Consider the following 17,594-nt stretch of genomic DNA (forward strand, 5'->3'; position numbering starts at 1 on the left):
TCAACTTGTGCGACAGACACTCTTAATAATAATAATAAAATTTTGCACAGAATCCAACAAGAAAGGCAAAGCAACCAGAGTTGAATCTTTGAAGACTGTTATTAATTATTCTATGGTGTGAGGCTTGATGCTTCTACCTAGCACTTGCTCTTGCTTACCATGTTTGAGGCCCTAAGTTCCATCTGGGGCACTGAAAAACTAGTAAAGATTTCACTGTCAGCACTTTCAAATAAGGGCACCCAAAGTTCTCTTTAATACCCAGGGATTAGACCACAGACGGGCTTCTCTTTGCCACGGGACCCCAGACTTCCTGAGGGTGGGAACTGAAGTAGTGTAAGCCCTTACTCACCACGGTAGCCCTAGTTCCCAACAGTGCCCAATTCTCAGGGAACTGTCCTTTCTTTTCTGTTTACCTAAGCAAGAGACCTTGGACTTGGGCTCAGGAAACACAAGCAGCAGGACTCTACCTGCCATGAGTTTCTTCATTTAGGCCTGAACCCTCCAGCCCCGAAGAATGAGCATTTGTCAAGGAAAGTCTCTGACCCCGGAACACTGCCTGCGCACACCGCCAGCTGCTAGTGTTTTCTATGGAGCTTGTTTCAAAGCTGAAGAAATGCCTTCACAGTAAACTTAGATTCTGCTCGCCTGGATTGTGTCCAGTCTAAAAATCTGGACAAACATTATAAACCAAAGAAAGTTTGCGCACTTCTAAGACCAGTAGCAATTAATTACTTTAAATAGAAATACTGTCACTTACTGGCAACATAAATATTTGTATTTTGAACCTCTAAGTAGTTGTTGGGTTGACCATTCTGACCTTAAGTGATTTTACTTAGTCATATTTTAACAGGGAGTACATTTATAAAGAAGGGTCAGGTCAGGGAGGAAGAAAATATAAACCAAAAGAGAGAGCTGGGTTCTAATCCCAGTGACCCATTGATGCACTCAGAGACTTAGAGAATAGAAAACTTCTGTCTTCAATTTTCTGTTGCATACAAAGGGAAATAACAACAACAACAACACACACACACACACACACACACACACACTTTTACAATTATCATAAACATTAAATAAATTGCAAACTGGACTATAAACCCCTTCGAGAGGAACTCAGTGTCTTCTAGCTGTAGCTCTCACATCTGGTCCAAATGACTGTCCTTTGCTCTGCACTGGGCTGAGGTTGCTTGGCTTCTCTGATCCTCGGTGTTTTTATTTGTAAATGATTGGAACAGCACTCACAGAACTCTACCCTATCAGTAAGGTTCACAGAGCTCCCAGCAGAGCGTCCTGGTAACTGCCTGTCCTCCGCAGCTGTGCCTTGCCAATGCCTTGGTCTGTGCTGTGTGTCCTATGTCGTTCTGCTGGTAAGCACGTAGGCGCCTGGCGGATGTTGCCTTAATTATTACTCCCACACATCCTAGACTTTGCTTATTCGGAAGATAACGCCAACCGCTTCTTAGTCTTTTGACTAAGATCAAGTAAAGATAAGCACAGATTGGGTCAAGTGGAAAACTGGGTGAGTCTCAGGAGAGGCATCTCCAGGACTTCTTGTTCGGGACAAAGGAGAACTGTCCTCAGATTCTCCGGTTTTCAGTCCTGCAGAGAAGTGCAGTCACTTCACCTTTATCCTCCTGCTCCCTTCTCCCTTCCTTGCTCTCTCAGGGCTTCTAAAAGGCACTTTGAGAGAAGTGGCTGTGTTTAATTTTGTGCAGATATGAAGCCATGGCTGCGGGGAGTTAGCTTTGGGGCTGGGTCACTCTGGTAACACTTCCCACATGACTTGATCAATGGGTGGGCCATGAAAACTTATCCTGTGTTTTTTTACACCCCACCCCCAAACCACCCAACCTGACCAAGTGTTAGTTTTTCAAAGCCAGTGAAGTTTCAAAGGCCTGAACCCAACACAGCGGCCTTTCTTCGTGCTTTGATTTTCTGCCCATTAAGTGTTTGTCACTGAGTTCAGATTTCGCCTCCTCTGCAGCCTACACATCCCACGAAGCCCCTAGAGGTAGGGAAAGTTAATTGATTGTTGATTAAAAGGAGGAGAGAGGCTTGAGCCTAGGTCTAGACACTTTAGCTTATTCTCTCTCCTTTGGCTCTGATTTGCTGCACAGAGCTCATAATACACATTTTATTATCAATAAATCTAAATTCTGGGATATTGGCTTTAGATCTTTGATTGAATTAGACATGTGTGTATCTAATTAGTGTGTGTGTGGCATGGGGTAGCTAGGAGAGTATAAACTAAGAGGGCTGTCTTGACTTCTCTAAGGTCTTTCTTTCATTCTTTTTTTTTTTTCTTTTTCCCCCTACAGAGGCATGGGAGTTACTGAGGGAGCTTCGGCTCATTTGTTCATACACATGGGTGCTTCTGTTTTAAGTGACTCACTCTAGAAAGCACCCAAGATTTAGGTAGGTCATTTGAACCTCATCCAGCTTCACCATTAACTTACAGAGTGACTCTGCTAAATCACTTTAATCTCTTTGAACCATAGGGTGGCTTTACTCGCTCCTTTTCTATGATTGGCCTTTGGGCCCCTTGGAGGTTGAGACTTAGCCTCTTTTATCTCTGTCAGTCAGTAACTGGGTTGTTAGAGACCACAATAGTGTGTGTGTGGGAATCCTCAAGTGTGGGCACAGAATGCTTGCTCAGGAAACGTTAACTATCATCATTAGTCTTTGTGCTGTGTTTCTCTTTCTTCTGTTCATTGTTTGCCTATCTTTTCCTGACTACAGCAAAGTTGGAAATTGTATTCTGTACTAATTGTAATTGCCAGGTTGTGTAATTGCCAGGACTAGAATCCTGAGTTTACAGTGCACCTTTATAAGAAGTGTACATGGTCCATAGGACCCCAAAGCTTCTCTGACTCATGCAAGGTCAGCTCAGGTCTCCATCCCTTGCAGGACACTTCTAATGTGCAGTAGAGGAGTTTTGTTCTCTCAGTGCCTTTCTACATAAGCCTCAGTCAGCCATGAGACTCCTGATATTTTGGCACTCATGGGTTCGTGACTCCTTAACCACATGAACTTAGCTCCAGGGCAGAGGCTGTGTCTAGCATCTTGCCCTCTGGTGCTGGGACTTTGCTTGCTGAGGCTAAATGAAGACAATAGAAGATAATAAAAAACAGTGGCAGGATGGAAACAGAGCCCTGCTTTGGAAAGGGCACCTCCTTCTCTTCCTCTCATTGCTCTCCTACAGCTTAGCACGGTCTCCTGCCTCGGAACTAGCTGTCCAGTTGGGGCAGTATTATTCAGTTTCCATCAGCTCCTTTGGGAACAAAGTCAAGATTTGACTGGCATCACCCTCAGTAAACACCACAAGTTTGTAAGGGAGATAGAAAAGGCCATTGGGTTTTCTAAATGATATCTCCACGCCTTTCAAGAAAATAAACAGAATCTAAACTTCTTGTCTGTTTGTAGTCAGCACCCGTATAATCAGAATCGGAAACCCTCCCCAAGCCACAGGCAAATAAAGCATCTATCTGTGTTGTTCCCAGCCAAACACAGGGCAAAAGAACTAGTCAGATGGTTTTCCTTTCTAAGCCATCTCCTCGGGCCCCTTTCTCCTTTTTGACATCACTTGTCTGCAGCGTGTCTTAGACTCACTGTTATTGCCCAGTGTAGTGCCTTGAATTTCTTTCAACTAAGTCTTCTTAGACTGATATACTGTGTCTTCCCTGGCTCGATTGGATACCCCCTGAGGGCAGTGTCTGGTTATTCTTGTATTTCTAGACCAAACAAACATAGTTAAAAATCAATACATACTTGTTGAGTGAATGAACACACACACCAATTTATTCCATCATCCCAGTAAAACCAAAGTTAGACTTCATTCTTTACATTTAGCAGATGAGAAAGGGAATTTTGAAGATGTGAAAAAGCCCGCTCAAATAGAACAGCATCCCGGGGATGGTGAGCCCAGCTCTGTCTCACTCCAGGGCTCTTTTATGCATGTCCTGTCCTCCGAGACACATGTTGTACAGGCCTATCATGTGAAAACTATTGAATGTAGATGCTGGAGGTCTAAATTTGAGCCACAGATGTCAGGCACCCGGAGTCTGTTCCTACCCTGAGGGGTTTTCTTAGCAGCACTTTGGTTCCCAAGCATCTCAGAGGCCACAGCTCAGCCTAGTAGCATCTCATCATCACAAAGCATGGAGTTCTAAAATCTCTAGGCCATAGAGTAAAGATCGGCTGAGCCCCATATGATATTTCTCCCAGGCCCGACCCCAGAACATCAGCTGAATTCTGTCATTACTGCGCCTGCACACTTATCCACTGCCTCCCCACCCCCTCTACTCCAAGGCCGGGAGAGTTTCAAGTTAATGGTTATTGCTTTTCAGGGCCCCTCTGTGTTTACTTTGCGAAGGTCGGCAGATACTGTGGTGTGTTGCTATTCTTTTCAAAGCTCTAGTATGAATTTGATAAAGTAAATTGTTGTTCTAGCAGGAAGCAGTTAGGGGTCACAAAATAAATAGCCGTAGAATTCAAATAAATCCAAAGAATAAAACCAAATAAATCCATGTGTGTATACACTGTGATACATAAATACACTTTTTGGGAAGCTAGTGTTTTTATCGCTGCTGGTCTGGACCAAAGTAATTGAAAAATCGTGCAGTTCGTGGTACCTTTTTTTTTCAAGAGGCGGCCTGGGGCTTTGAGCAATGTGACATGAATATAATTTCCAAAAAATGAAAAGAGAATTTTACTTTTTAAACAACTGCTTGTTTTGGTCCCTGCCCATATCCCCCAACAAATGAATTTCACGTTTGGATGAAACCAATTTGCAGTGTTAAATTAAGGATTTCGGCACTTAGAGTGGTTGACTTAAAGCTCCTTTAGAGCAAAAGATTCCTCTTGATTTTCCCCCGAAGAAGGGCGGGAATAGAGCTTAAAGGATGCTTTAGAGTGACTCTCTAGTTTATTATAATGTTCAATACACAAACACAGAGACAATCTTTTGTCAGTCTCAGGATCTGGGTGAGCCAGATCCTGTACACGTCTCCTTGGTGTCCAAAGGACTGGCAGAGCTGGAGGCTGGAGGAGAAAGGTCCTGATCTGGGGCGTGCCTGGATCTGGGTTAGAGGCTGTATATGACTCTTGCAAGGGAGAGCCATTAGTGGTGCCTTCGCAAGGCAATAACATGTTAATGGAGAGAGCCTTTCAAGAGGTAAACAGCCAGGTGTAGTAGCCCACACACTCATGGCTTCCATCCCAGCACTTGGGAGGCAGAGGCAGGTGGATCTCTGTGAGTTCCAGGACAGCCAGGACTACACAATGAGACTCTGTTTGGAAATAACAACAGGCTCCCTAGTAGTATCTGTTGTAGTGGTGGTAGTAGTAGTAGTAGTAGTAGTAGTAGTAGTAGTAGTAGTAGTAGTAGTAGTGTCTATAGTGTCCATGCAAGACTTACCGTAGGCATTTGCTCTCTATGCTTCCAGGTCTGATGAACTTCTGGGCTGGTAGTAAAATCTAATAGCAGTGACTTCTGAAAGAATGGAACTAGCAGGCTACTGAAAACCAGTCACCGCTTTAACAGCAGCCTGGTACTTCCTGTACCCTTGGGCTCTGACCTGGGATACTAGATGGAGGGGCTGAGCTCGACTCTAGTGTATGACTCAGAATAGTGAAGGAAAAGCCTTGGAAACAGCATCTATTGAGCCAGACCTTTTGAAAGTTCTGCTCGTCACATGCATTCCCTATGCGGTGTCTACGATGAGGGAGTTGGCCTGAGATCGGGAGCCACGGCTCCACGGCTAGGAGCTGGTGGAGCTGGGATTCAACTCCAAGTCTTCTGACTCTGATGCTCGCACAACTGCATGGAGCATGCTCAGATGAGCTTCTCAGAGCAGAGATAAGGGCCCCAGAGAGGTCAGTCTGGACACCTAACTGAATATCATCAGCCTTGGGCTTCGTTAGTTATTCTTAAAAATCTGGTATTAATTTTTATCAAGGTATGGTAGAGCTATGGAAGACCTCTCTTTCACTGCCTCTGAGTGCTTTGGTAAAAGACAAACAAACCAGAGGACAATGCCATTTTCTCTGGGGCAGTGAAAGGGGAGATGGGACTCCTATAGTGAAAGTGCCTTGGATGTTGCACAATACCTCAAACAATACCTCAAATGTAGGAATTCCATTGGTGTTTCCATCTGACGCTTGGCTAGCTAGCGTCTGCTGTAAGACGTTGCCCTTTAGTCCTTTGCACTGATATTTTCCCTTTTCTCTCCCCTTCCACCATGTGTGTACTCCCAGCGGCTCTGCCCTTCCTCATCATCGAGACAAGCACCATTAAGCCTTATCGTCGAGGGTTTTACTGCAACGACGAGAGCATCAAGTACCCCCTGAAAGTCAGCGAGACTATAAACGACGCCGTGCTCTGTGCGGTGGGGATCGTCATCGCCATCCTGGCGGTAAGTGTCTCCTTGCCTCTGCCATACTGATCTGACTTCCTCCTGTGTGGTACTGCAAAACATTCAAGCCAGTCGGCATTCGCGGCCAGCCAAAAGAGATCGACACCAAAGAGAACTTCAGTGTTCTGTCTTTCGCAGTTAATACTATTTCCAGAAGTCAACATCTACTGAGGGGTAAACGTATGAACATTCGGCAACTCCATTCTATGCTGATTAATATGCACTGTCTTCATAACAATCTTGTGGAGTTTAAGTATTGGTTTTTCTCCTCTAATGCTCACAGAGTAAGACTTAGTTCATCTAAGTGGTAGAGTTGACATTAGCTCTGGGACATCTCTTACACCACCGTCCAATCTCTAAGTCTGTAAGGCTGCTCTAAGTCTGTAAGCGGTGCTGTAAGGCTGAGTCCCGTCCTTGTCCGATAGCCAAGGTGTTTTTGTGGTCTTGCCCCACCTTTGCTGAGCTGCAGTGGCAGTGACCAATGTCCTTGCAGTTTTCTAGCCTCCTGTTTAGTTTTCCTTATGACAGAGTATTAAAGATCAAGGGTGTCTGTTGCTGATGACCGAAAAGCAACTTGGGGAGGAAGGAAGGGTTTATTCTAGTTTACATTTCCAGGTAGCAGTCCAATATTGAGGAAAGTCAGGGCCGAAACCAAAGCAGAGGCCATGAGGAAATGCTGTTTGCTGACTGGTCACTCCATGGCTTGTTCAGCTTGCTTTCTTTTAGCACCTAGGCCCACCAGCCCAGGGGTGGCACTGCAGAGCCTCCCACGTGGATCATCAATTTAAAAAGTACCCCATCGGCGTGCCCACAGGCCCAGTGAGGTTTCCTTCTCTCAGATGGCTCTAGCTTGTATCAAGGTAACCTAGAACTAGCAGCCCGGTATTAAAATACTTCACTGCTGAGTTATTAAAAACTCTTAATTGCTGAACAAGTGACTGGGTTGTAAGTATCCAGTCCAGCAGTCATGTGCTTCCCTTGAAGGATAGCTCCCCCATGAATAACCCTGCAGAAATGTGTCACACACGGACTGTGACCAGGTCCAGAATTCTTTTGAGCGCATTAACTAGCTCCTGGGAATTTGGGTGTGGCCGACCTGAGCCCTACCCTCTCTTAGTGTGTCCATTTGAGAAAGGTGATAGGGAGGGTCATTCCTAGAAGGCCAGTAGTAGGATTCGTGAGGTTTACAATTTTACAACTGTCTACTCCCTCCAACATTTTCTACATTTGTCCTCTGCCCTTGAACTCCTACAGTGTGGGTGAAAAGGAGAGGCAACACATCTGCTAGGCATCCTAAGTCCTCTAGATCCTTGGATTGCTCTTCTGTAGGGCTAAGCTTGGAGATGGAGCCTTGGGCTGCTATCCCCATTACGCAGATGGAAAATCCATAGCCCAGAGTAATTCAAGAAGAGACACACTCAGAGCCTATAGCTAGTAAGGCCTGGGGTTCACTCTGCCTGGCTGATTTCAAAGCCCCTTTCCCAGCTTTCTGACATGCATTTCAGGATGGCTAACCTTTCCAGATGAACTGCTCCAGGGGATAGGCAGTTAGCTTATCTGGCCTGGTTTGGGTTGTGACAGGTAAGATACTGGTAACACAAGTTTTTCTTGTGACTTGCTATTCTGGTTGTAAACTCTGAGACCCCCTCTTTACGCTCGCCTCCTCCCTGTCCCCATCCATAAGCCAGGCACACAATCTGAATTTGGGCAGTAGCAGGGAGAGCTTGTAGAATTCTTCCCAATCTTTAAAAGAAAAACAGCCCATTTGGCAGACTAGTAGCTTGGGAGGGTGCACTAAGGATCTCTATTCAAAAGCTGAAAAATAAAAGGTCCAATTTAGTATTGCTCCAAATTGATGGTTGTGGGAGTGAGTTCTTCTGGAAGAATGGCTTTTCCTGAAAAGGGCATTTGTTGTGGAAGGCAGGTAATTATAGAGTATTTCTTGCCGAGGTTTGAACAGGTGTTCTTGACAACCAGGGGATTGGCTAATTGAATGCTTGAAGAGAGCACATTATAATCTAGGAGTCTTGTGATAAGAACAAGTCCAGGACAGGTACATCACATGCTGTTCAGGCGCTCTACCAGGTGTTATTCCCAGCATGCCATGGGGCTGCTGGCAGGCACACAGTGGAAAGTGAATTAAACACCTTTCCAATGTAAATCAAGTGAAAGATTGGTATCAGTAGCCTTCAGTTTTCTCATCTATAAAATCAAAGCAGTGTTCACAGTTCCTCAAAAGGATTGTCACTGAAGTCAAACAAACACCTGTAAAGTTCGCCAGACAAAGTGTGCACAGCCTTGTACACAGATAGGCACAGCCCTTGCCTTCTTCTAGGCCCCCGGGTGGGCAAAGGAAATGCTAATGTCTGGAGGCTGTTCTCTCCTCCTGTCTAAATCCCTGTCAGCAGTTCTGCTCCTGCTGTGTGCCTCGCCCAGAAGTACTAACATTCCTAGTTTCTTTTCACGCCTGCTCTCTTGGTTCTGTCCCTTTATCAGGGTCACCTTGATGTTTTCCCTAGATACCCAGATTTTCTTGAAATGGTTCTGTGCTGGACTCTTCAATATAGGACAAGCAGCGATGTGAACAAAATAGGTTTCAATCAAGCCATTGCATGGTTCAGAGACACAACAAGAAAGATGCTCAGAGCAGGGTCAATGAGATGGGCCAGCAGGTGGAAGGATCAACCCCAGAAAGTTTTCCTTAGGCCTGACCTCCACGTGGTCAGTACGGCACATGTGGCATCCTCCTCTGCCAAAGTAATTTTAAAAATTCTAGAAAAAACATACATAGCTACAACAGCTGTCGTGGTCAAGAGCTAGTGTTGTCTGGTTAACATGGAGATTGTGCTGATAAAGTTCACCCTTAAAGAAACACCCAGAGCTAGGTAAAGGTATAAGCTCCCGTTCACATCCTCTCCTGTGGGGCAGGTTGCAAATTCATGAGCCTCAGTGGATTCATCTGTTAAGTGGAAAGAATATGTAAGTAGTTGTGTTTGCTAAGGTTTTGGCATGAGATCAGCACACATAGACAGACAGACAGACAGACAGACAGACACACACACACACACACACACACACACACACAAGTAACTCAATGCCAGGCACAGTAAAGTTTACTCAATAAATGTTAGCCACCTTTATTACAAATGAGGACACAATGTCAAAACGAGGTAACATGACTTAGCCAAAATGGGGTCTGGAAAAGAATTCCCACTCTTTTCATGGCATTAGTTAGTTAGATCTGAGGCCCCTTGCTTCTCACTCCTCTTTGCAATAGGACTTCTACTTCCTGTTCTAGCTGCCAGTGCACTCAGCCAGAGGCACATGTCATGTGTGTGCTCCCATTGCCTATAGTGGTGTGCTAGCCTGCCTGCTTGCTTGCCATAATGGCAAGAGTAAGCCTGGAGAAAAGGGCAGTGCACACCTCAGAGGCAGATGGATAAGTCACTTTGGTATGATCAGGTCTGGAAAAGCTATACAAGTTACGGACAGCAGCAGCAGGCTACTTTCCCACTCTCCCACCTTGACTGCTGCCCCATGAGCCTGGCTGCCTTCACTAAGAATCAGGCTTCTCACCAGAGAGCCTGGAGGGACAGTCGCTGCAAGGGAGCAAGTGGCAGAGCTGAAAATCAGTTTGCTACTTAACTCCCCTGGACCCTCTGCTCGATGTCAGGTTTGTTGCAAACCGTGAGAGAAGCCTTAACTGCTTCGGATGCCCTTGATCCAGTTTGCCCAGATGCTATACAAAGGAATGGAATGGTGGTGGAGGGGATCGGGGTAATTTCGAGATGCAGGTTGTCGGAGGTTATAGAGAAAGCAGACACCTTTCTGAGGCAGAACCTATGGAAAAACCCTCGTCATTTTGACCTCTTTTTCAGATGTGTATCAGATTCTGGAATTATAGCATAATAAGAATTCCTTCCAGGCCTCACAGCAACAGTCACTACCCTGCCTTGACAAGGCTTAATGACTCTAGCAGCACCCAGTGTAGGAGCATCCAGTAAAACCCTGTGTCCTATCCAGCTTTCTTTCCTTCAGTGGTAACTTGCATTTCCCCATCGAGTGTGAGATGAGCGAAGGTCTTAATATGGCTCCAAATGCTCACCGTTCAGTAAACATAGGCTTGGTGTTTGCCAGGCTCACACCCCAACATGGGTTCACATAGATTGTTTTTGTCAAGAAATCGATGCACGAGAATGCCGTAGGTCATCCTCCCTGCCGGCCCTAAGCATGCTACTTCCCCTCAGAGAACCAGCTGTAAAAGTAGGGTGATCGGTAGTTAACGCCCTGGGTTGATTTTGGCCTTTGTATTTTGGCTCTCCCGTGTGTAATCATTGTGAGCCACGCTTTGTTTCTGCGGTGATACGTTGTTTGTGCGTACCCTCTTCTTGGTCCCTGATAGTCATCCTGGGAGAATGAACATTAAGACCTGAAACAACTGAGGCTCGAGGATGATCAGTGACTTCCACATAACTGGCAGAGTTGGAACAATTGTCAAGACTTTCAAAGTCTTAACACCTCTGCTGACTTCTGCAGGCTACCCCCCCCCAACTTCTGCAGGCCACCCCCCTTTCACTGCTCTTCAGCAGGCCTCTAATGTACCGTGTGTGGGGTATTGAAATGCACATTGTTTCAGGGGACAACCAGCCAATGCCCCATCTCAAACAAGACAACAGTACCTTCGCTTCTCATTGCCTTGTCATGGGAGTCCTGTCTAGGTTTGGTCCTTCCTGCTGGGTGACAGGTTCCTGGGAGACAGAGGCCAGGTCTTCTCCTGAGGGAACATGATAGGCACTGAGTAAACTTCAAGCAGGTATCACCAGGAATCATCCTTTTGACTACCTCCTCCCCCACCTCCCAAAATTCCCCGAGAACCCCGAGCCTGCTGACCTCTGGTCCTGTATGTAGTGTGCTGGTTTCTCTTATTGACAAGTCCAGGTTCTGTTAGCTTCAAGGGGTGGGGATTGATCCAATATGATCTAATATTGTTAGTTCAAGACATAGACTATGGTACTTTGTATAAGTGTAAAAAAAAAATGACCGAGTATGCTTTCAATCATGGACAGAAAATCAAAAGCATTGGTCCTGAGATGCCCAAGGATCCTGTTTGTTTCCCAAAAGCCTCAAATATGCTCCGTGTGGAACAGGGAAGCGTGTGCTGTGCCACATGCAAATTTCTTCTGAAGAGACAAGAAGAAGAGCTCAATACCTCCAGGACTTGTTTATTAAGGATCAGGCTTCAGTTGGCCCACATCTGGATTTCATTAGGTCCCCCACCCCACCCCAACCTCCCTTTATCTGTAAGAGTTCTGCCAAGAAAACAAGGTTCCCCAACATTGCTCCTCATTAAAGGTTAGTTGAGTTTTCAACTGAAAAAAAGAAAAAAGAAAGGAAAGGTGAAGCTGTGCTGGCCCAGCAGTGAGTTAGTGAGAGACCCAGTCCCCCAGTTTACAATCCTCTCCATCTGTGCAATTACCAAGACCACCAACAGAGAGAGGCCACATTAATCAGTTATGCTGTCCCCTGATCAGATGGCTGCAGAGTTCTTCGGAGACCCTCTTATCCCTGGGGGCTTGTGGGAGGGGGCATCTATTTGTGACTTAACAAACAGGTATTGACCGCCTCTGTCTAGGGTTCCGTTTGTTCCCTCACCACCACCCATGTCACTCAAACTGCCTGGAAAGAGACGAGGCTGGCAGCAGTTCCCTTCTAGCTATGCACAGACCTTGGAGTTCATGACTATGTGAAATGGGTCTCTAGGATGAACTGACAAGTCTCAGTTTTAAATAACAGATCGTAGGAGTCAGAGGGGTAGATTCTGTGTGAGTCAGAGTGGAGCGGGCGGGGATAGTGTCAGGTCCTTTTGTGAGCTAGCTGAGGGACTAGAAACCAGTTTTCCTTATCTTAAGTGCTCTTCAGCAGCTATATGAAACAGACGTCATTTTCCCCATTTCATGAGTAAGCGAAGACATTTCCTACGTAGGAAAGTGATTTAGTCCAAGGTTACTGTGCTGAATAAAAGTGAACGTAGGAATTAAAACCTGGGTCTGACCTGCTTAAAAGCCCAGGTACTCTAATGAAAAAAAAAAGTTTTTTTTTTAAATCTTCTGTGTATTTGGAGCTATGTAGAGTGTTCTTTTTCTTTAGTCAGCTATAAAAAACATAGTTCTTAGTATTAGAAAGTTACACGTATGAAGACCAAACACTCAGGCCAATAGGCAGGTGACCACTGGTGGGAGCATGTGTAGCAGGGGTTCCTGTGAGATAACGTACACAGAGGAGACAAGCTAAGTGCAAGGCCCTAGACTCAGACACCGGTATAGGAGAAAAAGAGGAGGAGGAGCAGGAGGAGGAGCCTCACCACCTAATGTGTGTAGGAAGATGCTTGGTTCTTCCCTCATAGCACACAGTCATTGTGGTAGACTCCGGGGCCCATAAGCTGAGTTATAGAATGCGATTTGCCCTGGAAGCGTGTGGTCTAAAGGAGAGGCAAGGATAAGACGCCAGCTGTGCTGTTAAAGCCTCCGGAGAAAGAAGAACTAGAGAAGAACTAAACGAGAGGCTCTCGGGATGAGGGCACCTTAGGAAAAATGCATGTCAGACTCTCCTACTTTGGACTAAGAAATAAACTGAGAAATCTACTATTCTCCCCTCCTGCTTCTCGGTCACCAAGTTTAGAGGCTGTGAGGTGTGCAGTCCCTGGGATCTCAGAGACAAAGGACTTTGGGAAATTTTCACACAAAGACTTGATCATCAGTTTTTAAGGCACAAGTATCTAATTATCGGACGGCTCTCAGGGCTGCAGATACTAGCACCACCCTCCTGTCTGTGGAGAAGGAGCCAGGTGTAGCTTGCCTGTTACTCCAGGTCAGAGGTGAAAACACCTGAATTTGGTGCCCAAATCAGCTGGCCCTGGAACTTCTTGAAGGGAAAGGATGGTATTTTCATCAGAGATCCTGACTTGCAGGAGAGGGGATTTCTGTAACAATAGGGGAGATTTTGCAACTCTAGGGCACTTGCAGGAATTGCAAAGCAGACCTGTTTGGCTAGAGAAACAGGGTAAAGGGCGCGGATGAAGTTCAGATAGACAAAGGAGACAGGGGCAAGACTGTCAAGGTCTCTGACGGTGAGGAATTTTCACTCCAGTTAATTGCTAGAGAGCAACAAGAATATTGTTCTAAGTTAGCGAGGTCGGACTTTTAACCATGGTAAGAATGAAGTCTGAACCCTGGTGGTGGTAATACAAGAGGAACCAAAGGGGGAAAAAATGACACAAGGGACTAGTGAATAGAAACGGGTGGTTGCGGGATAGGGAAAGGGAGAGGTCTCAAGGGGCTGGGTTTTTGTAGTTAGGTCTAGGGACACATGGAATGGGAACACAGGGATGGTGGAAGTAGTTTGGCGGAGGAGGGTGGGACTGGGTTTAATCTTAAACTTTGCTGGCTTGATCTACTGGCATCGGTTTTGTGTCCATTTGGATGAATTATCAGAAACCGGGAACAGGACTGATGGGAGGGGGCCCATTTGCCCTTAGTAGATCGCCTTCACAGAGCTATTGAAGCAGCTAAAGTCACAGCAGAGAGCCAGGGATACACTCTACGGAAGACTTATATTTACCAAGGAGAAGCCGGTGCAGAGACATTGGAAATGGAGAGCATAGCTTGGAAATAAGAAGAAATACACGGTGGTACAATGTAAAGGAAACCTGAAATTCAACACCAAAGAGGACTGTAAAGTTGGCAGTGTGCAACACTCCAGAGAGAGCTGCCAGGAGACTGGCACAGACTGGCAAAGTATCTCTTCAAGGAGGCCTTTGACTGGGAGAGCTTGCCATTTGGGAAAATAATTGAAAACCATGTTCTTCAGGAGACCTGTGGGCCCAGGGCAGCCACTGATGGTTGCAGCCATAATGGGCTTCGGCGGTTTCTCTGGCCTCTTTGTCATCCGTGTGTTAGAGGTCAGACTTGTCACACCCATGAAGCCCAGAATTGCCACTGTAGCCTTAGAAATGTCCGTGACATTACAGTCTTTCCCAGGCAGCACGCCACTAAAGTGCCCAAATGCTGGAGTCAGTGGAGTGGGAATTTTCCAATCACTTACTTCTACTTAAGTAAAGTTCTGGCAGTTTCCTTCTAGCAGATGGAACATTTGGCTTCTGAGAAAATCCAGCTCTGTTCCCGACTCCATCTTGAAAGGCAGAACCCAAGTATATTACATTTTCCCTTAGCCTCAAGACTGAGAAAAAGAACGATTCTCCATCATCAAATGTTTGTTGAATGAATCTCTCCTGGTGCAAAGAACTTTGTTAAGTCACATACACATACATGAGGTATGGGGGTTAGGGGAGAGCTGTCAAGGAAGTAAATATACAAACTATGATGAGACTAGACCTGTAGGGGGTTGGTCTAGTGCTGCCTGTATTTAAATGCTAAATACTGGCTCACTACAAAAGACCTTACCTGTGTGTCTTTGTCTTCGGGATATGATGACCAGCTATCTCCAGGGACTTCAAGGAAACAGCTATATTGGTACCATTAGGAGGAACCCAAGAGTGAGGGAGAAGGGAGCTGTTAGCGATGGGGCTGCCAGACTGTCCTGCCCACCTCCCCCTTTAATTCAGAAATGACTCACTGGCCTCTCTGGCCTTCACCACTCTCACTTAGAAAGCATCTGTAATCACAGTGACCCACAGGGCGCTGTGAGAAACAGACAGCAGAGAAGCGCTTTGTAAGCTGCAAAGTGCTATGTAAATATTATTAAAGCAGAACCTCGTATAGGAACATTAGCCCTTCAGTCAACTGGGGAAGACTTTTCAGTTTCTAGAAGAGGAACTGTTAGGACATACTGTGTAAAAGTATGACTTTTCTTGGGGTGATTTATAAAATAGAGCAAAATGTTTAAAAATAGCACAGCCACTGAGTGGTGGTGGTGGTGGCGGCAGCGGTGGGGGTCCTTCTGCAATGGGCTGCTTCTCTTCTATCTTGTTTCCTGGAAAGATCAAAATCACCACACACGTATTTTCTGCTTCTGCCCTGGCAGGGTCTACTTCCCACATCCAGTTTGGATTTTTCTTTTCCAAAGAATTCTTGGGAATAAATAGTACTTTTAGGTTGGGTTTTTTTTTCCCCCAACCCCTCCTAATCACGCAAGAAGAAGAAAAACATCCAAAACCAAAATGAGTCTTGAGAAGTGCCAGGCATTTGACATATCACCCATTGAACTCCTTGCCAGCCTCACCAGGTGGATATTATTAATGCTGTTTTCTATAAGGGGACACCTAAGCCCAGACAGGTGAAGTCATGTGACTGCAAAGTATTAGATGGATCAGACTGAGACTGACTGGCTCCCAGGTTGGTACCTCTTTCTCCACACTTGCCCTTTCCTCCCCATTTCCCCTCCAGAACAGTTAACAGCCATAAAGATGTGGATAGCTGGGCTCTCTTTCACCACAGAAGACAGGAAGAGGCTCTCTCTTACAGCTGGAGACAGCTTCCCAACCACTGGCTTGCCAGCCAAGACCCGTCCCTTGCTGTCCCCTTGTAGCTTAATTGCCGTGCCTTCCTCTGTATGAGTTTCCACACTCTGGGCCAAACTCCTTAAAAGGCAGGTAGGGGAGAGTTCTCTGTCGGCCTGGCAGCCAGCCATCACCCCTAGATCTGCTGCTAGCTGCTTCAGAGAGAAATCAACATAGAAGGCATTTTCTTTTTCCTAAGTGAAACTTATCAGAACTTTGCTGACTGAGGCAGGAATGAGGGCCCCAGGGGTGGGGACCAAGCCTTTGGAGGAGGGGGTGGTGGTGCTCATTTTATGACCCAGGAATGAAAACATTGTGAATAATGAATAAAGTCCGAAAGTAGTAAATCTGAGACTCCAGAGAAGGCGAGTAACATGTCAGGGAGCGGTTTAAGCCCTCGCCTCTCCTGCAGAGGTGCGGCCCAAGTTTCATTAAATAGCCTTTAAGGGTTAGGATTACAAGAAGCCGAGTCCCCTGGTTCATAACGATGATTTATGGCTGTGTTGTCGACTCCGCGACCCTTCTGTACAGGGGATGGAGAAAATACATAATTTGCTGCTCATTAGCTGTGCAATCTGTCAGGGCGGCTCCAGAAGCCATGTGGTCCCGGAACCTTCCGTCTGCTAAATGGCTTCAGCCGGGCTGTTCTGGAGACACAACTGCTCCTCCACCATAGAAAATGGTTTCGATATAACAATAGAACTCACAAGCTGAACCCTGGGTAGCCTGCCCCTGCCTTGGAACTGAAGAAACAGTACTCTGTCATCTCCTTCTGTCACCCATCCTTCAGAGAGCCCCAGAATCCCCATCTGTACAATGGGCTTGCCTTGTGGACAGAGCTGCAGTCCAAATGCAACTACAGTTGAAAAGAGCTGTGAGAAATGGCTGTGGGGACTGACATTGTCAAGAGTCTGAGGGAGCATGCTCTCTCTTTCTCACTTGGTCTTTCCTCACTCCCAGGATCAGCACTCACAGTGCTCTGAGAAGGCCATACCATAGGAGTTTCAGAATGTTGGGAGGTCAGGGTGGAAGAAAGTCCTCAATTTGTCATCACACCTCTTCTCCCTAAAGTGTCCTACACAACAGTGTCTCTTACCTAAAACTAACCAGTAAGTCCATGCAAAAGATGCTAATTTGCTGTAGAAACCCACGTGTTCTTTCTCACCAGGAACAAAAAAATCACACAGCATGATGCTTGAGCCAGGATTTCTTTGTTTAAGTCAGTGGCCTGGCTCTGGAAACTTAGGAGCAATCCAAGGGCAGGCATCGAGTCTAGGTCCTTGGTTCAGCTCCTGGCTTATTATAGGTGGATTTTTACAAGTAACCGCCCTCTACTTTTGTCCATTACCTGTTGCCCCTGCTTGGTTAGGAAGCTAGCTCAAACTGGAGAGGTAATGACATCGCTCTTACTGAATACCAAGTCAAGATTCTGCAGATAGAGAGGCTGACCCTGCCCCAAATTCCCCCGGTGTGTGAGGACTCCCACCATGGTTACTTGATACTCATTCAGTGGCCACCCCCACCCCTGCACGTAAACACACCTGAGTGTGATTTATAAATAATCAGAAGGAGTCAGCAGGCGAGACTGTGGCAATGGACATCTGGAACGTGTTAGCCCATAAGATGCCATAGGGTAAAAGAGTAAACAGGTTGGAAGTGGGAAGTAG

General features: G+C 46.1%; 1 protein-coding gene and 1 long non-coding RNA gene across 4 annotated transcripts in view; one reads left to right on the top strand and one right to left on the bottom strand.

The window, feature by feature from the left end:
• The window catches only part of Plpp3 (phospholipid phosphatase 3), a 75,413-nt gene that overhangs the window by 30,907 nt on the left and 26,912 nt on the right, over positions 1-17,594 (top strand). Inside the window, exon 2 of one of the 2 annotated variants that reach the window (XM_087660321.1) lies at positions 6,256-6,587. Coding sequence is in view for 1 of the 2 variants with exons in the window: in NM_138905.2 (NP_620260.2) it covers positions 6,256-6,413 (158 nt within the window). In the remaining variant the exon portion in view is untranslated. 2 annotated transcript variants of the gene reach the window in all.
• LOC120102940 (uncharacterized) lies at positions 9,226-11,997 on the bottom strand. 2 transcript variants are annotated; one of them, XR_015620398.1, is made up of 4 exons: positions 11,890-11,997; positions 11,304-11,782; positions 11,093-11,187; positions 9,226-9,372 (listed from the first exon to the last, which is right to left on the bottom strand). It is a non-coding gene; the product is annotated as an uncharacterized LOC120102940 (long non-coding RNA). The 2 variants fall into 2 exon arrangements; XR_015620399.1 differs by lacking the exon at positions 11,304-11,782 and having other exon boundaries at positions 11,890-11,962.

The sequence above is a fragment of the Rattus norvegicus genome, chromosome 5 (assembly GCF_021556685.1).
Source record: "Rattus norvegicus strain SHRSP/BbbUtx chromosome 5, alternate assembly SHRSP_T2T, whole genome shotgun sequence".
NCBI classification, from domain to species: Eukaryota; Metazoa; Chordata; class Mammalia; order Rodentia; family Muridae; genus Rattus; species Rattus norvegicus.